At 38.6% G+C, this 26,068-nt stretch overlaps 2 protein-coding genes across 7 annotated transcripts; one reads left to right on the top strand and one right to left on the bottom strand.

Moving 5' to 3' along the window:
• Window positions 1–52: 52 nt before the first annotated feature.
• LOC108988226 (DNA-directed RNA polymerases II, IV and V subunit 11) lies at window positions 53–3,202 on the bottom strand. 4 transcript variants are annotated; one of them, XM_035689985.1, is made up of 6 exons: window positions 2,670–3,182; window positions 2,410–2,539; window positions 2,237–2,326; window positions 2,097–2,142; window positions 1,641–1,736; window positions 55–418 (listed from the first exon to the last, which is right to left on the bottom strand). In XM_035689985.1, the coding sequence occupies exons 2-6, from the start codon at window positions 2,460–2,462 to the stop codon at window positions 386–388; spliced, it is 318 nt and encodes a 105-aa protein (XP_035545878.1). In that variant the 5' UTR covers window positions 2,463–2,539; window positions 2,670–3,182; the 3' UTR covers window positions 55–385. The 4 variants fall into 4 exon arrangements, 3 of the variants coding, with proteins under 3 accessions (XP_035545877.1, XP_035545878.1, XP_018816988.1); XR_004801511.1 differs by having other exon boundaries at window positions 53–418; window positions 2,097–2,132; window positions 2,410–3,182; XM_035689984.1 differs by having other exon boundaries at window positions 53–418; window positions 2,054–2,132; window positions 2,410–3,182.
• Window positions 3,203–8,759: 5,557 nt separating this feature from the next.
• On the top strand, window positions 8,760–24,759 carry LOC108988206. Of its 3 annotated transcripts, none has more exons than XM_018961403.2 (12): window positions 8,760–8,932; window positions 9,024–9,423; window positions 10,129–10,300; window positions 10,375–10,424; window positions 18,206–18,298; window positions 18,372–18,460; window positions 19,267–19,345; window positions 19,720–19,802; window positions 19,991–20,069; window positions 20,175–20,919; window positions 22,877–23,465; window positions 24,292–24,759. In XM_018961403.2, coding segments are annotated over exons 1-12 (2,412 nt in total). In that variant the 5' UTR covers window positions 8,760–8,900; the 3' UTR covers window positions 24,293–24,759. The 3 variants fall into 3 exon arrangements, with proteins under 3 accessions (XP_018816948.1, XP_018816940.1, XP_018816933.1); XM_018961395.2 differs by having other exon boundaries at window positions 8,761–8,932; window positions 9,024–9,390; window positions 24,233–24,759; XM_018961388.2 differs by having other exon boundaries at window positions 8,761–8,932; window positions 24,233–24,759.
• Window positions 24,760–26,068: the final 1,309 nt, after the last annotated feature.

Here is a 26,068-nt window from a genome sequence, read left to right as displayed (position 1 = left end):
CAATTCATCTTCAAAAGATAAACTAAAATCAGAGGGGCTGCTTGCGAATGAAACCCAGAAAGGGTAAGTCGAATGTCCATTCATACAAAGATCCATATGGTCCAGTTAATTCTGCAATTTACTTCAAGGGCTGGGCACATCAAAATGCTATTAATTGAACTACGATCAAATTCTTCATTAGAACATTTTTTTAATAAGAGACAAACTCCTCATTAGAATATTTAACATTCTTCCCGACTGCATAGAAGTTCATTAATCCATTACACAAGATCAAATTCAAAGTAAAATTCCTGTAAAATTCTGACCCTTCCAAATTCCAATTGAGAAGAAGCACCCTAAACGTGAACACTGAACACGCTGCTCCTTTGCTTGCCTTCAAAGCATATTAGTACTCTCTTGAATGCTTTGCCAACTCAGTCTGCAAGCAGGGATTTAAGATTGTAAGAAATGAGCAGTTTGATGTTCACAAGAATATGAGAATGCTTGAAAATATGAGATCAGCATATCTTCAGAACTTAACCCCTTAAATTATTTAACATTAAGAGTGCAACACTCATATCTCTCGGTATCATTGACGGAAAGTTCCTAGATATTTTGTTCTTCAACTTCATGTTGTCCAAAACTAAGAGGACCAAAATCAACGCAAACACACGATCCACTTATCACTTAGATATGAGGAATTAGGAGCGTTGTGACAGACAATAACGCAGCACTATTGCCTTTTTCTACTATTAAAAAAAAATATATAAAATGCAAGCATCATCTTTGTATGTAATGAACTAAAATTTATTATAGAGGAATAGCCACAAGTACACACATTGTACACACATTGACATAGTATACACCAAAACCTCCAAACAAAAGGCGAAACAGTAGTACAGAGAATGGTAGACATTGAACTCATAAAAAGATTATGCTTGGTTAAAAAGAAGAAAGCACTAGGTCCAAAGCTAAAACTAAGGAAGTTGCAACTTTGAAGAACCCACAGCAAGTATCCTAGTTTTTGTCTGTGGAAACCTATGTAGGCACTGAATGCTCTGAAGGAAATGGAATGATTCTACATCATCTCACAACGCCACAGATCTTTCCATGCAAAGAAATTGTGGGGTAAAATATGGAACAAAAAAAACACACTAGAAAGTAGATCCAACTGGAGGGAATAGATGCCCTCTCTGAGTATAAAACAAGATCCGTCCATTCTAGACTCCAAAACAATATTCATCCAACATACCAACCTTCCCAGCATGGCAAGTGAGGCACCCATGTTGGACCCACCATGAGACACAGGCTCTTTCACTCACAATCTTGGATCGCAATTCATTTCTAAGACTATATACAGCAAGATGTCACCATGGAAAATATAAAAAGATTATTACACCAAAGAATATGACAAACTAAAACCTTTTCCCCCCGATGCTTATATATATACCAGTGTCTTGATACATGAGATTTTATAAAGACGCGTGCTTGGGAAAGATTTTTTTATCATTAATCAAGGATTTTATCAATGAAATCATTGGCATAGCCAACGTACACAGGATCTATACAAGAAAAACAACATGGAAAAGAGAGATTAATATTTACGGATACTTATACTTTCAACATTCTCTCCAAATGCAGGATAAATAGGGATGTTATACCTCGAAAGCATTCTTCAAATGATCAAGTTCCTTGTCAATATCATTGATAGCCTGGTTATACGCCTGCATTGGTGATGACTGGCTTGTGGTGTGTATCTATAAAAAAAACCCACCAAAGCATGAAGAACAAAGTCTACACAACATTAAAAAGTACAAGAGACCAACTCATGAAAAAAAAAAAGGACTTTTCAATCATCAAAATATAGTATAGATATTGGTAGTTGTATCAGTATGAGATGCCCCCAAAAAGACAGACTGAAAAAGAAATCATCTGACTGAAATGCAAAAATAAAAAACATTCAACTAAGATAGGTTTTATAATTAAAATACCACAGTGGAGTTACCCTACAGACTGCGTGCACATAAAGATTTTTTTTTAATAAAAAAGGAAGAGGGGAGAGAAAATCACTAACTCTAACAATGATTTTATACTGAAGGGGGTGAGGAAGCTTGTACCCGGCGAATAAAACGTTCGGGTCCCTGTGCAATTGCCTGATAAAGACTAAAAAAAAGTAAGAAAAGCAGGAGTTTTATTAAGCTATTTTAGGAAAAGTAATAACTTAAGATAAATGGAATAAGCAATTCGAAGACAGTACATGCGAAGAATGTTGCCGATTGTGTGGTCCTCTCTCTCGACGGTGAACGACGCAGCGTTGATTATCTTCGTGTCCCTCTCGTACGATACCCTGAAAATTAAAATTTTAAAGAAACTAAGAAAATGAGGGTCAGAAAGAGAGGGGTTTAGAGATAAATCTTTGTAGAAAGATACTTTTTGGTGCCTTCAGGGACGACGAAACGTTCGTAGCGGTCGGGAGCGTTCATATCTCTTCTTCTTTCTACCGCTGCTTCTGCTCTATGAACGCTCTCTCATGGAACTGAAGTCATACGCTTCTGCTATGCTACACCATATTGAATGATGTCGTTTATATAACTTTAGAAAAAGAGTTCTGCTACCAAGAAAGCTCCTCTATTTTGCACACCCTACACATCCGGTGACGTGGCATTATCTAGGAAGGAAGGAAAGTTTACCTCTCGCACAAAGGAACTCAATTCATTTCGGAAAATTGCTTGTGTCTATCTGATTATGGCTGCCTAACAGAAGCATTAGCAATTTAGCAAATTTATTCTCTCTCTCTCTCTCTCTCTTTCTACCTTGAAGATACTCGAGCTTTGTCCCAAAATCAAGCATTTTCTTCATTCTTTCGATTCCACTCTTTGTCTATGTTTGTTCACCGCAAACCAACCAAAACCTCTACCTGTGTTACTTTCTCAAAAGCTTGAGAAACATGAGCTTTGCGAATCAAAGTACATGGGCCCAAACTTGTTCAATGTTTATGCAAGCAGGAAGATCCAGACCCCCACCTTTCCAAAACCTTCATCCTTTGAAGAACATACCCATTTCGTTCATATCCTCGGAATGCCGACGAAGATCCATTTATGTGGGAAGAGCCTTTCTGTAGATCCTTTCTGCGATTTGTGATTGCCTGAAGATGGTTTCCGGTCAAATGGCTGAAGGACGAGAACTTCTCTACCAAACGTGAAAAGTTTTGCCTATGAGAAGTGGCTTTTGGAGGAGAGGGAGAAAGCAGTTTTAAACAAGGGTAGAATTGACAATCATACCTGGTGACGTGGAGGGTGTGCGTGGTGTGCAAAATAAATAAGTTTTCAAGGATCGTGCTACAGCTCCCGCTGGGGCTCTGGGATGTAGTGTATTTTTGTATGTGTTTTTTTTTAAGTTATTTTTTATATAATTTTTTTTAATATTTTTTAATATTTTTTAAAAAATAAAATGAATTTAGAACATTATTAAAAACACTTTCTTAGTCAAGAAGTAAAAAAAAAATTATTAAAAAATACTTCCTTAATCACGAAGTAAAATAAAAAATCATATAAAAATATTTTATATTTTACTTCGTGATTAAGCAAGTATTATTTAATAATATTATAAATTTTTTTATTTTTTAAAAATATTTAAAATCATTAAAAACATCTACATAAAAAAAAGAATTAAAAAATACAAATAAAAAAATACACTAGAGCTCCAGCGGAAGCTCCCAGCGGGAGCCCCCAGCGGGAGCTCTAGCATTTTCCTTTCAATAAAATTTTTCATGGAGATATGCTGGGGACAATCGGAACCCGCAGCACATTGTAAAGAAAAATTTTTAAAATTTTTTTTTTAACTCAGCATATTAGGTGTGCTAGGGCTTCTTCACACAGTAGAGTGTGAAGAAAATTTATTCTTTTTCATATGCTCTTTTTTCGAGGGTTATTTTTTTTTTTTTTAAGAAAAAGTTACTTTGCTTTCCAATTGTATAGTTTAATTTGACTATTTGATAAATTTTTTTTACTTAGTGATTTTAAGTGTGTTAGAATTTTTTATTATTTTTTTAAATATTTAAATATATTAAAATAAATAAGTAAAAAAATTAAAAAATAAAATTTTTTAGTACTGTTGTTAAATTTTAAAAAATAAAATTAAAAAATACATAAAAAATGAAAAATGGCTTTGTTGGTGGGCAATGTCGTGACCCACTCTGGGTGGATCTAGCACTGCCCATAGAGTGGGTCACGACATTGCCCATAAATTTAACTTCGTTCTCTCTCTTTTTTTTTTTTTTATAAAAAAATAATATTATATGTACTTATAATTTTACTTATATTTTTACTTACAATACGTATTTTATTAGTTTTTTTTTTGAAATTCAAATTTTATGATTTTCAACATCATTTAAAAATACTTCTTTAATCATTAAATAAAATAAAAAAAGAATCAGTGGCTGCTTTCGGTGGCCTTCATATGTGGATTAAGCATTATCCATATAACAATGCTAAATACAGTTTTAGAATATCCAAGTTCTCGTTTTCTTTGAAAAAAAGTGAGCTCAACATTAAAAAAATATTTTTTTTATATAAATTTCAAATTTATCTATTTTTTTAAAAGAAGTGTTCATGATTTACACACTCTATAATTACAAATATCATTTCTTCTATATATATATATATATATATGAGTTTTCATTTTTTTTAGTTGTCACTTCATATGTTTGATTTACGAAAATAATTCTTTAAATTAATTTAAGTTCGATCTAAGCATGTTTTGAACATTAATTTTCTTAATTTCTAAAATAATTTGTTTAAATTTTGGAAATAAAAAACTAAAACGAAGACAAGTTTTAAAAATAAAAATAAAAACCTCTTCATTGAGCTTACATTCCATTGATATAAAATCTAATTTAGAAGTTGTTTGGATTCAGAGGAATCCAAACGAGGCCTTATTGATGGCTGGAACATATCTCAAGATTGGGTCTTGAGGTATTGAACAAGAAAAACAACCACCTCACTCATATTTCACCCTCTTAGCTCATAATATAGTTTATTATAGCAAAGTTCTTAGCGATATATGTTATATGCTATTGCCATTATTCTACTTGTGTAAGGGGATTTTTCCTCCTTTAGGCCCGTGTGACAAGCCCATGAGGGATCTCGAGGGGCCCAACTCGACCCAACAACCATTCTCTAGAGAAGTCACTGGATCCCTATGGAGTAGTTGGCCCATAAGCTAAACTAACCCTTGAAGCAACCCCTATGTAGGAAAGACGAATTGTAGAGATATATGAGACTCACCACTCTGACACCCCCTAATGACACCTAACACTCGAGAACCTGTATAGAAAGGCGGGCGAGAGATGCGAGGTACTCTCGATCTCCTGACATAATGTATAGAGAGACTCAGCGATGATCACCTGTAGGCTAAAGTCTATTCAGGGAGCCACACCGCATTAATGGCGTCACACCCCGGACTCCACACCGTATTAATTGGCACCACAGTGGCCTCAGCTTCGGACGCATCAACCAGAATCTTGGCAGCTCATGACACTACTCTCGCCATTTGCATCTAGGACAACTTTGTCACCTCCACCCCCTCAGAAACAGCTTCGGTCGAGACAACCTCGACTTCGGGAGAATAGGCAATGGGAGATTCCGGGATGGAAACCTGGTCAAGAGAGTCCTTGGCCCCAACAGGACGCTCCTCAGTTGTTGGCGAGGGAACCATCTCGATATCTATTTTAGGAGACGAGACCATTATTTGGGACACCCAGGTATGAGGGTCCAAAAGGACTCCATAAAACTGCAAGGAGAGCAACTCATCCCCACCGGTAAAGGTTCTTGATCCCCCTCTGCGTTACTTGGCGAGGTCAGAGAAGGAACCTTCGAAAAAATTGGAAGGAAACCCTAAGGCTGAGGAACATCGGCCATCGAAAGGTTGGCCTAGACCTGCTGAAAGGCCTCGACCCCACCTGCCTTGCATGGTGAAGAAGAAGAAGACGTTGCTTTTGGAGACGAGGAGGGTTTCCCACCCCTCTTCAAGGATGGCTTTGGCCGCCAAACAAGCATCGGAATAGAAGACTGTCATGTGGGAGTCATCGATGTCAAATCAAAGCTGTTGCGGGCGGGAATGTATCTCCCAAGTTTCTTTCTTTTCCCTACCGTCAAAGGGCTAGGGGAACGCCTGTGAACCTGGAGAATGGCTGGTTGCATGGGTATACATCGATCGGTAAAACGCATGTTGGCTAGGGGAGCCAAGTATCGCTAGAGGCTACTCTAATCCAATAAGGCCTTGGAGTAACATCATTTGGGTGTGCCTTCACCCAAGCCCTGACAATCTCAATCCAACTCCCCTCCTCGTGAGTTGCCGACGACCGAAAGCTTTTGTCCTCACCGACAACTCCCTAGATGGCGTGAACGGGATAGTCACATCGGTTGACCTGGCTGACCAAAAACTCCCATCTTTTGCTAGACAAGAAAAAGAAATGCCGGTTCCACCCCTTCACCCGATTGTCTTGTAACTCTAATGCATGGATGGACTGGAAGCTACACGCGTTGCCGTTTTGTTTCAAGAGGTTGTGGGTGAGGAGGAACTCGAGAGCAGTGAGGTCAGGGCATTCTGAACCCACCTCCTCCAACACCCGCGTGCCAGATGATGCAATAGGACACCAAGATCCTCCATGCCTTTGGATGGAGTTGTGCTAGTGCCAAGTGGAGGTAGTCTAGCACGTTGCAAACCGGACGCCAGAAGGGTAGTCGAAGGCCACTAGAGAACATGCTGGGGTACAAGGCCACCTTTGAGGTGTAGCCTTTAGAGTCCACCACTCCTTTTTGGGGCACTGGCACCACAAACTCCATAATGCCAAGCACCTTGAAAGTTGATTTTAGAGACTCCAACTCACTGGGAGTCACCATCGACTATTAGGAAAACCCGTCGAACTATTGTGACTCGATACTAGCCTCAAGAAGGTCTAAACCCCCAGGAGCCTGTGAGGAACCAGAGAGATTGACATAGTTGTAGCTCTTGGGAGTAGCACAGAAAGAGTTATTGAGAGCCATGAGAATATGAAGATAAATGAATGAGAGGCAAGAAACACGCAGAAGAGGGGAAGAAAGGGAAGCACGAAAGCACGAGGGATTCAGAAGAGGAAGACAATGGTAAGAAACATAGGTAAGCTCCAAATGACGAAGGGGTTAGGGTTTAAATAAGCCTTGGAGACGGTTGAGGTTTAAATTAGCCCAGCGAGTCCAGTAGATGGGCATGAATCCCGTAATGCGTGCTGTATGATGTGATGTGGGAGAGGGAGAGCCACTTGAAACAATCAATGCCAGGGAAACTGAACGGATGCAATCAAGTGCCAAATCTAACTTTCAGAGAATGTGCCACAAAAACCAAGAGAGGAACAACTGCCTGACACCATTAATGATAGAGAAACCGAACGGGTGCAATCAAGTACAAAAAATCTAGGGTGTGCAACCAAAGTCGGGAGTAGTAACCGCCCATTTTGAAAGCCCAAAAGTTGAATGGACACAACCACATAAAGGTCAAAACAAAAAGATAAGGGAAATAATAAATTCCCATTCGGACCAGTTTGATAGGAATTGACAGGATAACTGTAAATGGATTTTCCCTCCTATAAACCGGTATGACAAGCCCATAAGGGACCTCGAGGGGCCTAATCTGGCCCAACAACCCTTCTCTAGAGAAGTCACTAGGTCCTTACTGAGTACTTGGCCCATAAGCTAAACCAAGCCCCACGCGGGAAGGACGAACGATAGGGATATATGAGATTCGCCGCCCTGACATCGCCCAATAACACCTAGCACTTGAGAACCTGTACAGAAAGTCGAAAGAGAGATGCAAAGGACCCTCGATCTCTTGACATATGGTATGGTGAGACTCAACGATGATCACACGCAGACTAAAGTATATTCAGGGAGCCATGCCTCATTAATGGCGCCACTCCCCGGACTCCACGCCTCATTAATGCCGTCATCTCATGAACCAAGCCGCATTAAATGATTATGACCAAACAACAATCGAACTGACATGAGCCCCCTAAGGTAAGGTATGAGAAGTCCCCAAAGAAACCTCATATAAAAGTCGACATCCAGGTACAAAGAACTCTCTCTAAGCTTTATCACTCTAGCACAAACTACTAAAGAGATATACTGACTTAAACATTGGAGGCTTCCCACCTGCCACCAAGCCCCCCTCCCCCCCTACCCCTTTTCTCTTTTTTTGGAGTGTGCAAGTATAAAAATTCAAACCCGAGTTGCAAAAACTCGACCCAAAGATGTATGAAACGCGATGTTAACAACTTGCGTGCTAGATAATAATAAAAAAATAATGTTAGATACAGTTTTATGGTATGTAAGCCTATAAATTATTATATTAATTATTAATTTTTGTAATAACATGGTGGATAGATGACATCATATTAACAAAGCAAGATAATAAGTAAAGTATAATACTAGATACAATTTTAAGGTATGTAAATCTCATGTACTTTTTTCAAAAAATGTAAAGTCTACACTTTAAAAATATTTTTTTTTCACGTAAATCTTAAATTTATCCACTTTTATTAAAGAAAATACATTGAATTTACACATCCTAAAACCGAAAATATCATTTGTGATGATAATAAAATGGGTACAAACATCATTGCATCATTGGGTGAGGGCAAAGCACCTCCCCCTAGACAATAATATTGCGTTGAAAACTCCCAGCCCAAAGGCAAACAGATGGCCGCTTCACTTCAACAAAATTAAATACATTCAAAAGAAAAGAAAAGAAAAACGTAGGCCGCGAGCGGAGCCAGAGAATAGCGATCCCTCGCGCGCGCGCGCGCTCACTCAAGTCTCAACCAAACGCTCAGGAAACGAAAAAAAAAAAAAAAGGAAAAGAAAAAAAAATTATCGTCTACAAACTACATGGCCTTTCATGCAGCTTGCCCAATTACATGGTATGGTTTCCCTTAACCAACACCCCTCTCTTTAAACACACACTCTCTCTGAAAAGTTTCTCTCTTTCTCTGCTTCTTCGTGTGGTTGCAGTCAGCGAATTTGTTGCTGTTCGCTAGGGTTTCCGGGGAGCCTTCACAGCGCCAATGACAGGATTGACTTTCTGCTCGATGTTCATACAATCGATCAGTTTCTCAACGATCCCTCCTCCTCCGGTATTTCGGCCAGTCCCGACTACGCCGCCGCCAGTAACCACACCTTCCAGGTTCTTGTCCCCAAAGTCGTCGCCCTTCCTTTGGTTTTATCCGACGGAGGGGTTGTTGGTGGAAATGCAGTCGACGAGGTCGCGCCCTCCGCATCGACCCGGAGCAAGCGCATCGCCCTCCAGAAGAAGGCAGCCGACGCGATGGTCGCCGCAGAGGACTATGCCAGGCGGTTCGAGTCCGGTGATCTTTCGGCAGTGAGTGAGCTTCCTTGCATCTCAATTCGATGTGTAAGGGTGACTTTACGTGCGTTTTGTTTTTGGGGTTTGGATTCTGTTTCGATTTTAGTTTTTCTAAACTTTCTGAAATGTGAGTTTTTGCGGTTGATTGCGAGCTTTGGTTTGTGAACTTTAGGAACTAGGTTTTACTTAAGCTTGCATTTTGTGTTTCTATTTTATCTATATGAAGATTGTTTAAAAAAAATCCAACGTACGAGATTTTTGGGGAATTAGCATTAGTTAGGCTGTTGAATGTTTACCAGATGAAGTTCTGTTTTTTATATTTTTGGCTGGACATAGTTTGTTTGTCTGGGAATGTATCTTGCTATATACTAGCAGTTTTATGCTACATGTTTTTTTTTGGTATTTGTGTTTCAATATACTAGATTTTTAATTTTCTCAATGTTGTTTGGTTCTTGAATGCCAAAAAATGTGGAATGCATTCTAAAGTTTTCTTAGTTTTCTGATGCTAGATTGACCAATAAAAAAAAATGGTTTTCTGAGGCTAGAGTTTGGGAACTATAAGTTTATACTGAGTGGTTTTCATTTCAATTTGGAGTTATGTGGCAATATAAGTGAATTTAATGCTTGCGATTCTGTTTTGTGCTGCAATTAACTTCTGTATTCTTTTTGTTTTCATCTTGTTTCCATGTTGACTTCTTTTTTATGCTCTATTTTGTTGCTGTGGCTATACTGATTGGGCTTTCTATAAAACAGGATGCCTCAAGAGGTCAAGCTGGGGAAGATCAGTCCAATGTGAATGTAATGTGTCGTTTGTGCTTTTCTGGTGAAAATGAAGGTAGTGAGAAAGCAAGAAGGATGCTTCCATGCAAGAAGTGTGGCAAGCAGTATCATAGGAGCTGCTTGAAGTCTTGGGCTCAGCATCGAGGTAAGATTTACTGGTTAAACATCTCTATGAAGTTACAAGCAACGCATTCTCTCACTTGTGGGACTTGATTACAGATTTATTCCACTGGAGTTCATGGGTCTGTCCCTCTTGTCGGATATGTGAGGTAAAAAATGATGTGCAGTACCGCTAAATCCTTGTTACATCTTTTCATTCCAATTAAAATTATTCTTTCTTTGAAGCTCTAGAATGGAAAAAAGGTTGCTATTTATCCAGTTGATTATTTTTTTTAAGTAATTGATTAAAAAAGAAAATACAATGGAGGGTTGCAATCTTAGTACATGATAGGAATTGCAACTCGTATTCGTTATCCAAAAGTTCCAAGACTATGAATATATGTGGACTATGGCAATAGTATAATATTACTTGAAGCCAATGGATAGTGGAGGTAATCTTTGTTATTTCTTTAGTCCTTGCCAGTAGAAATCAAAATATTTCTTTACTATATTTTTCTCGTCAGTAACTGTTATAATTTATTTTTTATACCTTTTTTAATTGATTTGATTTGCGCATTAACAAAAATTAGAATCTGTGTGATGCTCAAGATCAATCAATAGAACTATCAGTTCATAGCACTCCCTATTGTCCATTTTATTAGCATTTTTTCCATGTTTTTGTGTTGTTTTGAATTTTCACTTTGAATTGTTTTGATATGAAATTTAAAGTAGATGCAGACAGATTAGGCTTGTTTGGACACTTGGAGTATCTCAAAATTCTGTGAATAAAATTTTATTGACCGATAAAAAAAAACAATTATGTGAATAATAGTGAAATAGTCTATGAATAGTAGTGAAATAGTCTATGAATAGTAGTGAAATATTTTGAGTTAAGACGTTTTATTGGGTTTTTGGAAATGTGAGAAAAAGTTAAATAAAAATATTATGAAGTTAAAAAATTGTTTGAATATTATTTTTGTTTTGAAGTGTGTAAAAGTTGTAATGATAATTAATGATTAGGCCAATGACTTGTGGGTCAACTGGCAACCACCCTAGTCCTTAGGGATCATGGGGCCTTCAGCTAGAGTTCGAATCCCCCAAAGAACATTAGCATTAACATTGGATTGGCTATTTCATTAAACAAATTTCCCCAATTGTGACCTAACTCTAAAATTTTTTCTCTTCGTACACTCGAGGAAAAATGCTGTGTATTTTCATTGGTGTTTCTTCCATTAACGGTGGTTGAGACCAGTGTTGTTTTTGCTCAATTTCTTCTCAGTTCTTTGTTGTAGTGGTCTTGTGATGGGGACTAGTAGGAATGTTATTATTGATAAAAAATTCTTTGATTTTAAGAAGGTGAATGTAAGGTGGTGGAGAATCACGAAAAGCAGCTGTCGTGTTGTGAATCGCATTTTCATTGATAAAGACTCGTTGGGATGGCTGGCAACCATGGTGGAGGAAGGTCTTGCTTTTGAGGGACCCTCTATTTTCCTCAGGTCGCGTAGAAATGGTTCTTAGGTGTTGGTGGTTCAAAGGCAGAGGAACTCTTATGGGAGTTTTTTCTCCTTATCGGAGTTTGGTCAAGAGAAATGCCGCGGCTTACTGGCGATACCGGAAGGGAGGAATGGGGTAGGTTGGAGGAATTTTGGTGAGTTATTGAAGGATATTTCTGCAACTTCCTCTGTTTTGGGAAGGAATAATAGAGGAAGCCACCCTTGGACGCCTTCTCCACCGCAGGGGTACCAGGCCTTCTCTTCGTACAGAGAGGCCTTGTCTCGAGCTCCAAAACCTGCATAGGGGACAGGCTATTCTTCCTCTCTGGTGAAGATGCGGCTCTGTGAAGAGGCAAGTTTGGGCAGGAGTCTGTCGAGGCCAAGTTTGGCAAATCTGTTGCATGCTTTGTCTGAGATGTAGACGCAAGTGGGGTTTTTGCATTTTAATATGGGGATTATTAAACGCAGCGTTGAGGAGGGTCTGCAGAGGGAGAAGGCTCTTTAAATGGGCCGGTTTTTGTTTTTGGACTTAAGGGCAAGAGTGTGGCCTTTGAATGTCCAGTGGTCCAACAAGTTGGCCTAGCCCGTCTTTTAGGCCCAGTCTCTAGGTAGGCCAGTCTTCAAGTGGCCCACCTCGCAGGCCCAGCCTGCCTCTCAGGCCCAGTCTGCTTGGAGACATAGGGTTGCTATTAGTGAAACCCCACCGTCGTGTGGGCCTCAACCTCCACCTTTGGCGGTGGGTCAGGGGTCGATGGAGGCGGTGGTGGGTTTGTCGGAGGCGGTGGTGGGATCGTTGGCAAGGTCTGGGGTGCTGGAGTTGGCGTCAGTAGGGATTAGAGCTCTTGAGCCGATTCTAAGTAGTGCCGTGAGCTGTTTTTTAGCTCCGAAATATGCACAGAATATGCCGTGCATCCCAGAGGGGTAGATGGGGGAAGTTTTATTGGCGAGTTCTGGGGTTGTTGGGAGTGTGTCGGCAGAGGCTAGAGAAGCAAACCCAAGCTTGTGTAGGTTCATTTCGGCGCCGGAGTTGGTACAGAATCAGACGGCTTCACATGCGTCGGCGATCCAAGCCCCCGATGAAGCCATTTGTCCTGCGCAATCTTTGTCGGAGCATGGGGAGCTTATGGGTGGGCCGCCACCCATTGAGGTGGAAGAGACTTGGTCGCCGCAAGCTCTGGCCTTTCACCCGACGCTCTGGCGGCGAAACCACTACTGGTGTTGTCACAGTGTGGTGTGTATGCATCGGCACAGATAGACAGTGTTTTAGCTAAGTTCTCGAGTCTGGTGGTGACACAGACAGTGACGCTGTCACCTTCTGGGTTGCTTCCTGTCCCCTTGGCGGCGAAGGAATTGGTCCAGTTGTTGGATCAAATTGGGTTGGGTAGAAGAGCCCAGTGTTTTCGAAAATTCTGGCTCTTTGGTTATGTTTACAGCTAATAGGGATGGGGAGGTTGAACCTACTCCACTCAATTCCTTTCATCCCAATGTGTCAGATTGGGTTATCCAGAGAGCGATGGACATTAAGCATATGGTAGGAATTTTTTACAGGGATTTTGAAGCTAAATTTATGGCCCTACTTACAGCTGTAGAGGCTGTAGAGGCTGTAAATGCTTAATCCAAGTCCGATCAATCATTGGTTTCGGCCAAAAAAAGGGAAAGAGAACTCAAAAGGCTAACATGGGCAATGAAAGAGGATGGGGGTGAGAAGAGCTTTACTTGGGAGCGTTGTAAGGGGAGGGGTAAAATGGTTGTCCCAAGAAGCCAAAAATATTATCTTGGAATGTGAGGGGGCTGCACGATCCTAATAAGTGGCTCCAAGTCAGAAATTTACTTCGCCAAATGGAAAGGAAACATCATATGCTTACAAGAGACTAAGTTGGAAGTTATTTCAAGACAAATAGTTCGTAGCCTATGGAGAGGACAATATGTCAGGTGGTCTTATCTACCATAAAAATGAGCTTCTGGGGGAGTTCTAATTATGTTTGACACAAGGGTAGTTGAAAGGGTACAGGAGTGTATGGGTGATTTCACGGTTGCATGCTCCTTTGTTAATCTTGAAGATGGTTTCAAATGGGCATTTGCTGGTATTTACAGGCCAAATATTGATTCGGGGAGAAGGTTTTTGTGGGAAGAACTGGTGGGAGTCATTAGTTGTTGGGAGCTACCAAGTTGCATTGGGGGGACTTTAACACATCTCGCTTTCCAAGCGAAAGGTTGGGTGCTTCTCACATCACTCCAGCCATGAGAGATTTTTTTGATTTCATTTCAGAACAGAGCTCATGGACATTCCACTATCAGGAGGCACGTTTACCTGGTCCAACAACCGTGATTGTCCATCTTGGTTGAGGATCGATAGATTTTTGCTGACTCCCGATTGAGAGCCACATTTTTCGGATATTGCTCAAAGAAGATTATCCCGTTTATGCTCCTATCACTTCCCCATCATTTTAGATTGTGGAGGCTTCCAATGGGGTATAATGCATTTTAAATTTGAGCATATGTGGCTTAAAACTGATGGTTTTGTCAGGATCAGACAATGGTGGACTTCCTATAGTTTCCAAGGCTCTCCAAGCTTCATTATGACAAAAAAGTTGAAAGCGTTGAAACAAGACCTGAAGCAATGGAATGAACAAGTTTTTGGTAATGTGCTTCAACAGAAGTGCTCCCTTATGGAGGAACTACAGGGTCTGGAACGCGAGGAGGAGGCCAGAACCCTTTCAGAACTTGATAAAATTCGCAAGAATCAAGTAGTTGCTGATCTTGAAAGGGTTACTTTGATGGAGGAGATTTCCTGGAGACAGAAATCAAGGGTACTTTGGCTTAAGGAAGGGGACAAATGCACGAAATTCTTTCATAGGATGGCTAACTCTCACATGAGGAACAATGCTATTGATGTATTGATGGTAGATGGGACAGCTTCTTTAGATTAGATGGTAATCAAAAACCACACTGAACAATACTATCAACAACTTTTAACTGAAGAACACAATTGGAGACCGAGAGTGGATGATTTGTCTTTTTCAACATTAGACCAGCAGAGTGCAGGGTGGTTAGAAAGGCCATTTACAGAAGAGGAAGTGGGTAATGTTATTAGAGGTATGACAAGTGATAAGGCTCCCGGTCCGGATGAGTTTACTTTGGATTTCTTTCAAGTTTGTTGGGAGGTGGTCAATGAAGATATTATGCAAGTCTTTCATTAATTTCATTCTAATGCTAGATTTGAAAAGAGTCTCAATGCCACATTTTTAGCCTTCATTCCTAAAAAGGTGGGGTCTAGGGATGCGAGAGACTATCGCCCCATTAGTCTTGTGAATGAGATGTACAAGATTCTTTCTAAAGTGTTAGCAAATAGATTAAGCTCAGTGGTGGAAAAGCTAATCTCGAAGCCACAAAATGCTTTTGTTAAAGGTAGACAAATCCTTGACTCGGTACTTATAGCAAATGAAGTCTTGGATGATAGATTGAAGTCTAGAGAACCCGAGCTACTTTGTAAGTTAGACATGGAGAAAGCATATGATCATGTCAACTAGAGTTTCCTTCTTTACTTACTTGGAAGATGTGGTTTTGGGGGTGGGGGGGTGGGTAGAATTTTGCATCTCTTCAGCTCGTTTCTCTATCTTGGTAAATGGATCACCGGTGGGTTTCTTTAACTCCTCTCGTGGCCTAAGATAGGGAGATCCGCTTTCTCCTCTACTTTTTTTATTTGTCATGGAAGCTCTTAACAAGATGATTGAGAGCCTGGTAGGCGGTGGGTTACTGCATGGTTTTTCGGTGGAGAATGGTGCTCTCAACATTTCTCACTTGTTATTTGCTGATGACATGCTTATCTTTTGTGGTGCACACCTTGGACAAAGTCCAAGCCTTGAGGGTAGTACTCCTTTGTTTTGCTGTTGTATCAGGTTTGAGCATCAACCTTGCAAAGTCGGAAATAGTGCCAGTGGGGGTTGTTCCCGATGTGGAGATTTTAGCTACTACCTTGGTATGCAAGATATCTTCGCTTCCTATGAAGTATCTTGGCTTACTGTTGGGTGCTTCTTTTAAATCCGAAAGGATTTGAAATGATGTAGTTGAAAGGGTGAAGCGCAAATTGACAGCTTAGAAGAGGCTTTACTTGTCGAAAGGCAGTAGGTTGACTTTGATTAAAAGCACTCTTTCAAGCTTACCCACTTATTTTCTATCTTTGTTCCCGCTTCCCACTAAGGTGGCTAACCGCATTGAGAAGTTACAAAGAGATTTCTTAAGGAGTGGATTGGGGGATAAGTTCAAATTCCACCTGGTTAATTGGTCAACAGTTTGTACCCCAATTTCTGAAGGAGGGTTGGGGATTCGCTACTTGATGAAATTCAATCAAGCTCTTTTGGGTAAGTGGTTATGGAGGTACCAAAATGAAAGGGAGGCCTTATGGAAGTTTGTTATAGACTCACAGTTTGAGGAAGCTTGGGGAGGATGGTACTCGAATGAGGTACGAGGCACTCATGGAGTGGGTTTGTGGAAAAATATTAGGAGCCTTTGGGGGAACTTCCGAGAACATGAACATTTTATTATAGGCGATGGTTCGCGTGTCCGTTTTTGGTTTGATATATGGTGTGGTAACCTTTGTCTACGAGATACCTTCCCTGCCATCTTTGTGCTTGCTAGAGTAAAGGAGGCATCGATTGCCGAACTTCTGGTCGTTTCAAATGGCACCCCTCAATAGAATATTGACTTCATTAGGGCAGCTCATGATTTGGAGTTGGAGTCTATTACGGAGTTCTTTGCGACATTATATTCCGCAAGTATTCTAGGGGGCATCAAAGATAAGATGCTTTGGAATCATTTTAAGAAAGGTATTTTCTTTGTCAGTTCTTTTTATCAAAAGCTCACGAACTCCGGATTGTCTATGTGCCCGTGGAAGAGTATATGGAAGATGAAAGCTCCCTCAAAAGCAGCTTTATTTGTCTGGACATCATCTTTGGACAAGATGTTCACTACGAATAATTTGAGGAAACGACGGGTTATTGTCCTAGATTGGTGTTGTATGTGTAAGAAGCATGGAGAGTCAGTTGATCATCTGCTTTTACATTGCGAGGTGGCCAAGGTTATATGGGATGATTTTTTCTCAAGGGTCGGATTGTCTTGGGTCATGCCTTGCAGATTGGCGGATTTCCTCACAAGCTAGAGAGCATTATACGGCAATTCTCAGATAGCGGCAATTTGGAGATTAGTCCCAATATGCTTGTGTTGGTGTATTTGGAGGGAGAGAAATGCTCGATGTTTCGATGATCAAGAGAGAACAATGGATGAGCTTAAAGTTTTCTTTTTTTAAGTCATTGGTCTTTTGGACTTAGCTATAGTTTGTAACGGACTTAGTGTTCATGACTTTGTTCTTTCTATTGTAACCTCTAGCTAGGCGTTTTTCATGTATACTTCCTTTTGTACTTGGGCTTTGCCTATTTCTATGAATACAAAATCTTTGAGAATTTCTCATCTCATCTCAGCACCCAAACAAAGCCTAAATTTCCTAAGGAAACTTTGTCTAGCTGTGACCTGCATTCTAAATTTCTTCTACTTGCAACAGAAGGGGGGCGAGGGATCTAAAACTCTCAAGTTATATTTGGAACTGACGGGCTTGATTTATTGGAAATGGACAGACCCCCTCTGGGTTGGTATTGCCCAAGCATAGGAATTTAATTGGAAGAATGATGATGTGCTACAGGAAGCTTTACTAATTTAATTTGTGGCGGAGAAATGTCTTTAGTGGTTGTTCTAATGTTGGTATATTGGGAATGAAAAACTGATCGAATGCCATTTTTTAGATGTGTTAGCAAAGATTCCCTCACGATGAAGGACTGCCAGTCCTGCAAAAAATGTAGCTAAACGACAAGTATGGGCCCCTTAATTATAGAAGGTCTGATGTCCTGAGTATTCAAATGATCAAGCTAGTGCACCATAACATTTGTGGGATTCCTACTGATCAAGCTTTTAGTAAGCACTTTCCATTCAGCTAAATTTGCTTTCTTCTCAATATGCTTGCCTAAACTCATATTCAGAGATCAGCTATGGACTTTCAAGGATATCAAATTATTATAATAATAAGCTGTAGGAGATATATGATATGATGCATTTTTTTTTCTATGTTGTACTGTGTGCTGCCTATGAGTAGAATCAACAGAAATATCAGTTATGGGTTTGAGAAATAAGCAATCAAAGTAAGGTCAGGAGTCAGGAGTAGGACTACAACTTTTGTAGCTTCTTGGGATCTTTTTTTTTTAATCTAAACTTTGTCAATAAATAATAGGAATACCTGAAGGTTAGCCTTTTTTATTGGCTGTAAAGCGTTTTCCCCTTGGAGTTGCATTTACATTATAACTTTACTCGGCAAGCTCCTGCATATCTGGTTGGTATCACCTAGTTTTCCCTGTTTATAATTGATATCTTGTGTATCACATTTTTTTTTTTTTGCCTTTTACTTTCTCCAGGTATGCCTAAAAACAGGAGACCCAAACAAATTTATGTTCTGTAAAAGGTGCGATGGTGCTCACCATTGTTACTGCCAAAAGCCTTCTCACAAGGTGAGTGTAAATTGTTTGTTCTCAAGATTCTATATCTTAGTTAAAAGCTTGCTTATGCTTGTGAATAGTGCAGAATGTCAACTCTGGCCCTTATTTGTGCCCGAGGCATACAAGGTGTCACAGCTGTGGCTCAATTGCCCCTGGAAATGGCTTAAGCGTGAGGTATTGATTCGTAGATGTGATATGCTGTTTGTATTCCTCCTGTGTACTTAGGCTATGCCTATTTACTTATATTAATAAAATGTTATCTTATAAAAAAAATTATTCTTAGACATGATAACAGACTCTTTTATATGCATTTGATATTTAATTGATTGTTATAGTGTTGTGCACTGAATTGAAGTGCTTAGGGTGTCAATGTTGGGTGCTGGGAACTATTTCGTGATCATTAGGCCTTCTAGAACTATGTTTAGTTGTGTCCTACCTTTAATGTACAAAAAATGGGAAAAAAGTATATTCATTGAGATTTAGTGCTCATGATATTTAATGAGCTTATGGCAGTAGCTCTATTGACTAGTATATAAGAGCTTAACACAGCTTGCTAATGGTCTTTTAAATCAAATTGCATGTCCCTATCCATAAGCAATGGGTGCAGTGCTTCAATTCTGTATGGACGTGGCATTAAAAAACATTGACGCAGCTTATTGTTGTTTGCACTTTTAGTAATTTAAATACTTATCTTTACTGGTTGTGCAGCCTGGATTTGGAGTGTGGTTCTGGATTTGTACCGCCAAATAAAATGTGTATTTAATATTCATGATGCTTCTTTCAATCTTTCATTTTTTTTAAAAATTTTTTTAAGAGCTGTTCAAAATACTTTTAGATATTTTTACCATGCTTTCCACCCCCAAACTCTAGCTAGCAAATAAATAGATGGAAAGTAAAGACCAGTTCACCCTTCTATTTTGGAGTTGAGTACAGGGTCTACTATACACTATGGATTCATGATTTGCTTTTTAAATTTACAGGTGGTTTCTAGGTTACACTTGCTGCGATGCATGTGGAAGATTATTTTCGAAGGGGAACTATTGCCCTGCTTGTTTAAAGGTTTCGATTATGCTCTTGATATTTATCGTCCTTTTGAAGTTCCTTTACATGATTCATTTGCATATTTCGCATTGGTTGTATAATGCACACTTAATGGTTTTAGTGAGATGATTATGACAAAGTGCATTCAACAGTTGTATGCATGAATGTAGTACATGAGTTCTAGTTCAATTTACACGTCCTCCGCCAATGAAAATGGCAAGGAGAGTGTTGTGAACCTTTAAACATTAAAGGTTCATTAATGTTTAAAATCTGTTATTCTCTCTCTCTCTCTCTCTCTCTCTGCGCCATGAGAGTTTGGAGAAAGTTGATCCCCCCCCCCCCCAGCCCATAAAAAAGGAACTTGACTTAGTTGTGTTGGTCCAATTTTGTAGGTATATCGAGATTCAGAATCAACACCAATGGTTTGCTGTGATGTTTGCCAGCACTGGGTGCATTGCCAGTGTGATAACATCAGGTTCATTTCTGCCTCTGTTCTTAATGGACCAACTATGTTTGTTCTGTGCTATTGTGTTTTTTTGCTGGTTTCCTGGGACAGATCATTAGGAAAGGTTAGTTGCAATAGTAAATGTCTTTGAAAATAATTCAATTTTTAAAAAGTAGCTATTTTTTTTTAGCTCTGAACTGGCGAACCATGTTTTACAGTGATGAAAAATATCGGCAGTTTCAAGTAGATGGAAATCTTCAGTATAAATGCCCCACATGTCGTGGGGAATGCTATCAGGTTTGGTTAAAAAGAGAGTGCATTCTTCCATTTGTTATCAGGTTTTGGTTTGGGGGTTCTTGCATTTGACTGTTGTTTTTGTAACTAAAAATTTCTATATGTCAGGTCAAGGGTATTGAGGATGCTATTCGGGAGCTTTGGAGAAGAAGAGATGAAGCTGATTGTGATTTAATTTCTAGCTTGAGGGCTGCTGCAGGTTTGCCAACCCAAGAAGAAATATTTTCTATTTCACTTTATTCAGATGACGAAGAAAATGGTCCTATGAGAATGAAGAATGAACTTGGACGGTCCTTGAAGTTTTCTCTTAAAGGGTTGGTTGAAAAGTCACCAAAAAAGACCGAGGATTATGTAAAGAAATCGTTGAATAAAAAGAATGCCAAGAAAAAAGAATATGAGGCACCTTTAGTCATTAACCTAGAATATCAGGAGAGTTTTGAAGGACACAACAATGCCCAATCTTTTGGATACAGCTCGGATGACAACAACAATGATGATAAGCTGTCCTGCAGAAAGGAAGGTCTACAAAGGGATTCCTTTCCTGTGGCTGGAAGTCTGAATCATAGCAAAGGGATTTGCTCAATCAATCAGCCAGGTGTTATGAAACACAAATTTGTTGATGACGTGATGGTGAATGATGAAGATAGGGCCCCCAGAGCTGTTCGACTCGAGAATGTTAAGCCTTATGGTTTAGATACTGGAGAAGACTTTGGAAAACATTCTTGTAAGTCAAAAGATGTGAGAGGGAAGAAGATAGTTATAAGTTTAGGTCCCCGAAAAAAAAATGTAACCGACTCTCCTATGTCAGATGCTTCAAGCTGCCAAAGAGAAAAAGATCTGATGACCCCTAAAGGTATGTATACCACTTAGAATTTTGTTTTCTCTAGTTTTTTATCATAATTATTGTTAGACAGGGATGATTGTTATGATATGAGGATAGCCGCGCGCTTGTGTGTGTGTGTGTTTGATTGGGATTTGTAGGTATTGCACAAGATTTGTTTATTGCTGCTGAGTTTGATATGGTTCGTCTTTCTTCTTCCTGTTTTTAGGAAAAGGCATTGATAATCATGCTAAGAGGAGAGTAGTTTTATTGATTTTTTGTCTGTGAATGGTATAGTTTCTTCTATCAATCTGAGATAAGTGATTACATTGTGTAGTTTTATGAGAGTTAGTATACTTATCAATATAACCAGAGAATTCAATTGGATGTCTTCCATTTGATTCTTGGTATTGGTGAATGATACTTCAAAGGATTTTTCAATAGTTATTGTGATTTGCACAACTCACAAGGGAATCTTGTATCTCCATTTTTTAAATCATTGTTAATGAAATATTGTGTATGATATCTGCTATGGTGCATGAGGATTTGTTATTAGGTTTGCCGTGGGACCAAGAAATGTAGATAAATTGATTATTTCACATGTAATATCCTAGATTGAGTACTGGAGGGTAGAGAATGGGATAATGTACTGCCTGGGAGAGAGAAATTCTAGGGGGTTTATAATGAATCTAAGGGGTTCCAATTTTAATCTTCGCTAGCCTTTTTGGAGTATAAGGTCAGTTGTGGCTTGGGATATTCATGGGTTGTTATAAATGGTATTAGAGCCAATCCTCAACTAGAAGAGTGGAATTTGTATTGTGCCACTTACAATGAAAAGGCCTGATGAGAACTTCAGAGATTTTTAGCTAGGAGATTGAAATATCCCAGACTGAGTATTGTAGGGTAGTGACTGAGATTCCACATTGTTTAGGAGGTAGAAATTCTTGTGATTTGTAACGATTCCAAGAGGCTCCAATTGTAAGCTTGGCTATTCATTTCGGAGTATAAGGTCATTCATTTAAAGGAATGAAGTAGCAAATGGTTAGTCAATAATACAATATGGTAGCATGTGGGTTGGATGGCATTTAAATGAGGCCGGTTCCTTACGGAGTTGGGGTGTGGAGGAACAATTATCTATTACTTTAAAAATGCAAAAACTGATATTGAATGGCAGCTATAATGATTGTATATTCCCACGCCTGACCTGCATCATTCTCAACCTATTCGCTTATTTTAATCTTTTCCTTTGCTTGTTGTCTTCCACATTTTATCTAATAAAGCGACTTACTGAGTGATTTTACTTTCAGCAACTTGTTTATTCAAATATTATTTTCTAAGCTCTTTCCTAGAATGTATTTAGGTGTTCTTTGTTTACTTCCTGTTTACACAGGCTTCGCCTACTTCATTCTTATCAATAAAATTTTCATTTTACTTATAAAAAAAAAATTATCTTCAAGGCTCTTGCTTCTTTGGTTCTGTTGTTTAGCCTGATCAAGGAGGAACGCAAAATGCATGTTTCTAATATAATGAGTTTAACTTTTTTTCTCTATAAACTACAATTTTCTGTGTATTGAAAGATGATAATTGTAGTATGTATCTGTTTTGGGATGACTTGTTGATTGACAAATTGATGTTGGGGAACGCAAAATGCATGTTTCTAATATAATGAGTTTAACTTTTTCTCTCTATAAACTACAATTTTCTGTGTATTGAAAGATGATAATTGTAGTATGTATCTGTTTTGGGATGACTTGTTGATTGACAAATTGATGTTGGATAGACATTTTGGCACTGCAAAACTTGGTGATGAGGTAGGAGTTGTTTGGACTTTTTCATCCACTGAAAGTATGATCCTCCCACTCTTTATGTCTAAAACCACTTCTAATTTACAATAATAATATATACTTATAAAAAAATTTACAATAATATATGAAGTTGATATTTATTTTAAGTTGCACTAAAAACTTCATTTGAACTCTGCAATTGGCAGGAGACAGAACTGATGGCTTTGGCCAATTGAAACTTTTGAAGGTTGCCGGGAAAGAAGGAAATTTCCTAAAATTGGGAGAAGTTAAACCTGAAACTTCTGATGTGAATATCAAATTTGGCAGAGGTGGTGCTGAGGTACATGAAAGTATTACTCAAGAGTGTACACGAATGTTATTGGGAAAGAGAAACAGTGAAGGAAACATGGCTGCAGCAAGGTCCTTAGGTGAAGTAAGAGGTAGCAAGGAATTGTTGGGGAAGCCAGCAGAAAGGTCTGAGAAGTATGACGAATGCAATGAAGATTATGGCCAGACAACCGGTTCACATTTGACAAAAGATATCAAATCCTTGCTGAAGTTCAAACTTAAGAAACCCACTCTTGAAAACCAGAATTCTCCTCAACCTGAGGAAGAGAAGAGTTCTATCAAGGGTCAAAGGTCAAAAAGAAGGAGACCATCTCCCTTGGAGAAATCATCATTTAATGAAAGCGGTTTGATGGATGAGATCATGGATGCTAATTGGATATTGAAAAAGTTGGGTAAAGATGCAATTGGAAAGAGAGTTGAAGTTCATCAGTCATCTGACAATTCATGGTGAGTTATTATTTTCTTTCCTAGTTTTTTTTTTTTTTTTGGTGGGTGGAGGATGGGAAAAGGTAATCACGAAGGGAAAAAAATGAGAAAAATATAGTCCACTAGAAACAGTGTTTTAGTTGTCAGCGGAAAGAGACCTTTTTTTTTCAAGTTTTGTTTACCAATTTTTGTCTTCAAGCAGAGAACACAGAGTCCACTAAATAGGTAATCAATGTAATCATGAAGGAAAAAATAGAAAAAACATAGTCCACTAAAAATAGTGTGTTAGTTGTCAGCTGAAAATGATCCCTCCCCCTTTTTTTTCAAATTTTATTCACCAAATTTTGTTTTGAAGCTGAGAACACATTTGATTGTTCTATCTATCTACAATAGGAAGTGGAGAATTGCTGTAGGATGCATAAATAGTTTAGTATGATTACTTAGAGGTCTTCTCGTTTCTACATCTTGTCGCTTGGATTAATTTAAGCCCCTAACTTTACCTTCACCCCCTTCTCTCCACTGCCGAAAATTGATTGAATGAAAAAAAACATTTTTTTGATCAGTAGGATTAAATGAAAAAACATGTCCTCATTCCTCATGAGTTTGCAAACTCCATTAACACCGAAGGAAAAAGGAAGTAGTTTGCTGTTTTGTTGCAAATGCCATGAAACTGAATGATGAATCCCATTCTTGTTCAAACTCAAATGTCTCCATTTCTTCTGAAATAATTATGAATCCCTCAATTGCCACGTCTCTGCATTCTGGGTTAATTATCCTTCCTTATCTAGGCACAAAGGAGTGGTTACCAACATAACTGAAGGGAAATCATTATAATATGTGACCCTAGATGATGATAAAGTGAAGACGTTGGAGCTTGGCAAACAGGGGGTTCGCTTTGTTCCTCAGAAGGGAAAGAGATCGAGAATGTGAAGAGCTTGTTCTTGATGGGTGTGCAATTTGTTTGTTTCATGTTAAAGATGAAGAGACAGCTCTCTGTTCCCCAAGGTCTGAAGAGGTTCAGCATTCGTCCAGTCACTTGTAGTAGTGCCGATATTTTGCAGCAGGATTATGTTATCCATCTCTTTTCAATGTTCAACCTAAAAAGTTCCCTATATTTCATTCCTATTCCATACATGAATCTGAGAACACTTGGTCCTAGCTTTGCTTGGGTCACCACTTTGGTGGGGAACTCAAGACATTTAGGGATCCCACTGTAACCAAGTAGGAATGAGTGGCCTGAAAAATGATAACGTTCTTTATTTTGTTGACAGCCTGTGATGTCTCTGATTGCATAAATAAAATCTGATTAAGAAAAGGCTTGTTTTAAAGGATGTAACATTATTGGGAGTGATAAATTAAGCACATATTAGAATGAAATCTTCCTGTTTGCATGCCCGCCTGATAAGGTCTGCCGAATATACAGCTTGTGGAGTGGGGGGACCTGCTTTCACGTGGCCCCTTCATAATTCAATTTCTTATTTGTCTCTGATTATTCTAAATACCAGAGATAATTGAGTTTCTTGCCACCCGCATCAATGATAAATGGGCGTCGATCAGTAGACCATATATATAAGAAATATCAATGGACTTTGTCCCCAAAACTCTGATTGATATTGAGTTTCATCTCATATTCTAACTCTTCTTAATTCCCATAGATAGGCTCAAACTGGCTCCAACTAGACTCAAAAGAAAATAATGCCCCACAGTTATTGCTGTACAAAATACAAAGAAACTAGACGGATGAATGAGTCTGGACCATATATATGTGTTTTTTGTCTTGGAAAAAGCTGCGACCATGACATGTATGGCCCCTACTCTCAGCACAACGTTGCCAGTCATGATGACTTTTGAGTACCGGACAGACATACGACAGCCCGTGCCACCAAAGTCTCTAGGAATGTTAGGTCGTCGATGATTTTGCTGAAAAATATCTTTTTCTGTGGAGATGCTTTGAGCTGGAATGCTAAATTATTTGATCGATCGCAACGTCTTGAGAATTGTCTTTTTTGTTTTTCAGCTTGCCTAACATGCCTTAAATCATGATCGTATTTCCTTAATTTTTCAGTGGCCGGATTTCTTGGAGGAAAGCATGCATTTTCCGCGTGTACGTACGTACGTATCTGATCCTAAAAACTTAGTCGGCACTAAGAGTTGGCTGAAATCATTCATAATATCATACGATTGGACCTTCAAAAAAACGTGCTCGTATTTGGAAAATGATAGAGCAACCGCTGGTGGCTCTTGCTGAGTCATCATTGGCTTTATCATGTGTTTTTTTATATATTTTTTTTACAATTATTTATATATATATTTTTTTAACAATTTTAAATATTTAAAAAAAATAAAAAATATATAATATTATTAAAAAATATTTCTTTAATCATAAAGTAAAAAAAATTATTTTTTTATTTTATTTCGTGATTAAGAAAGTATTTTTTAATAATTTTTTTTACTTCATGATTAAGAAAATATTTTTTAATAATATTATAAATTTATTTATTTTTTAAAAATATTTAAAAATATTAAAATTTTTTTTATAAAAAATAATTATAAAAATATATATATAAACAAACGTATGCTAGATCAAGCAGGAGTCACCAGCGGTGGCTCTAGCTGTACTCATA

This window comes from Juglans regia, chromosome 5, assembly GCF_001411555.2.
Source record: "Juglans regia cultivar Chandler chromosome 5, Walnut 2.0, whole genome shotgun sequence".
Lineage (NCBI taxonomy): Eukaryota > Viridiplantae > Streptophyta > Magnoliopsida > Fagales > Juglandaceae > Juglans > Juglans regia.
Note: the sequence above shows the minus strand (reverse complement) of the source record. Positions and strands in the feature narration are given on the sequence as shown.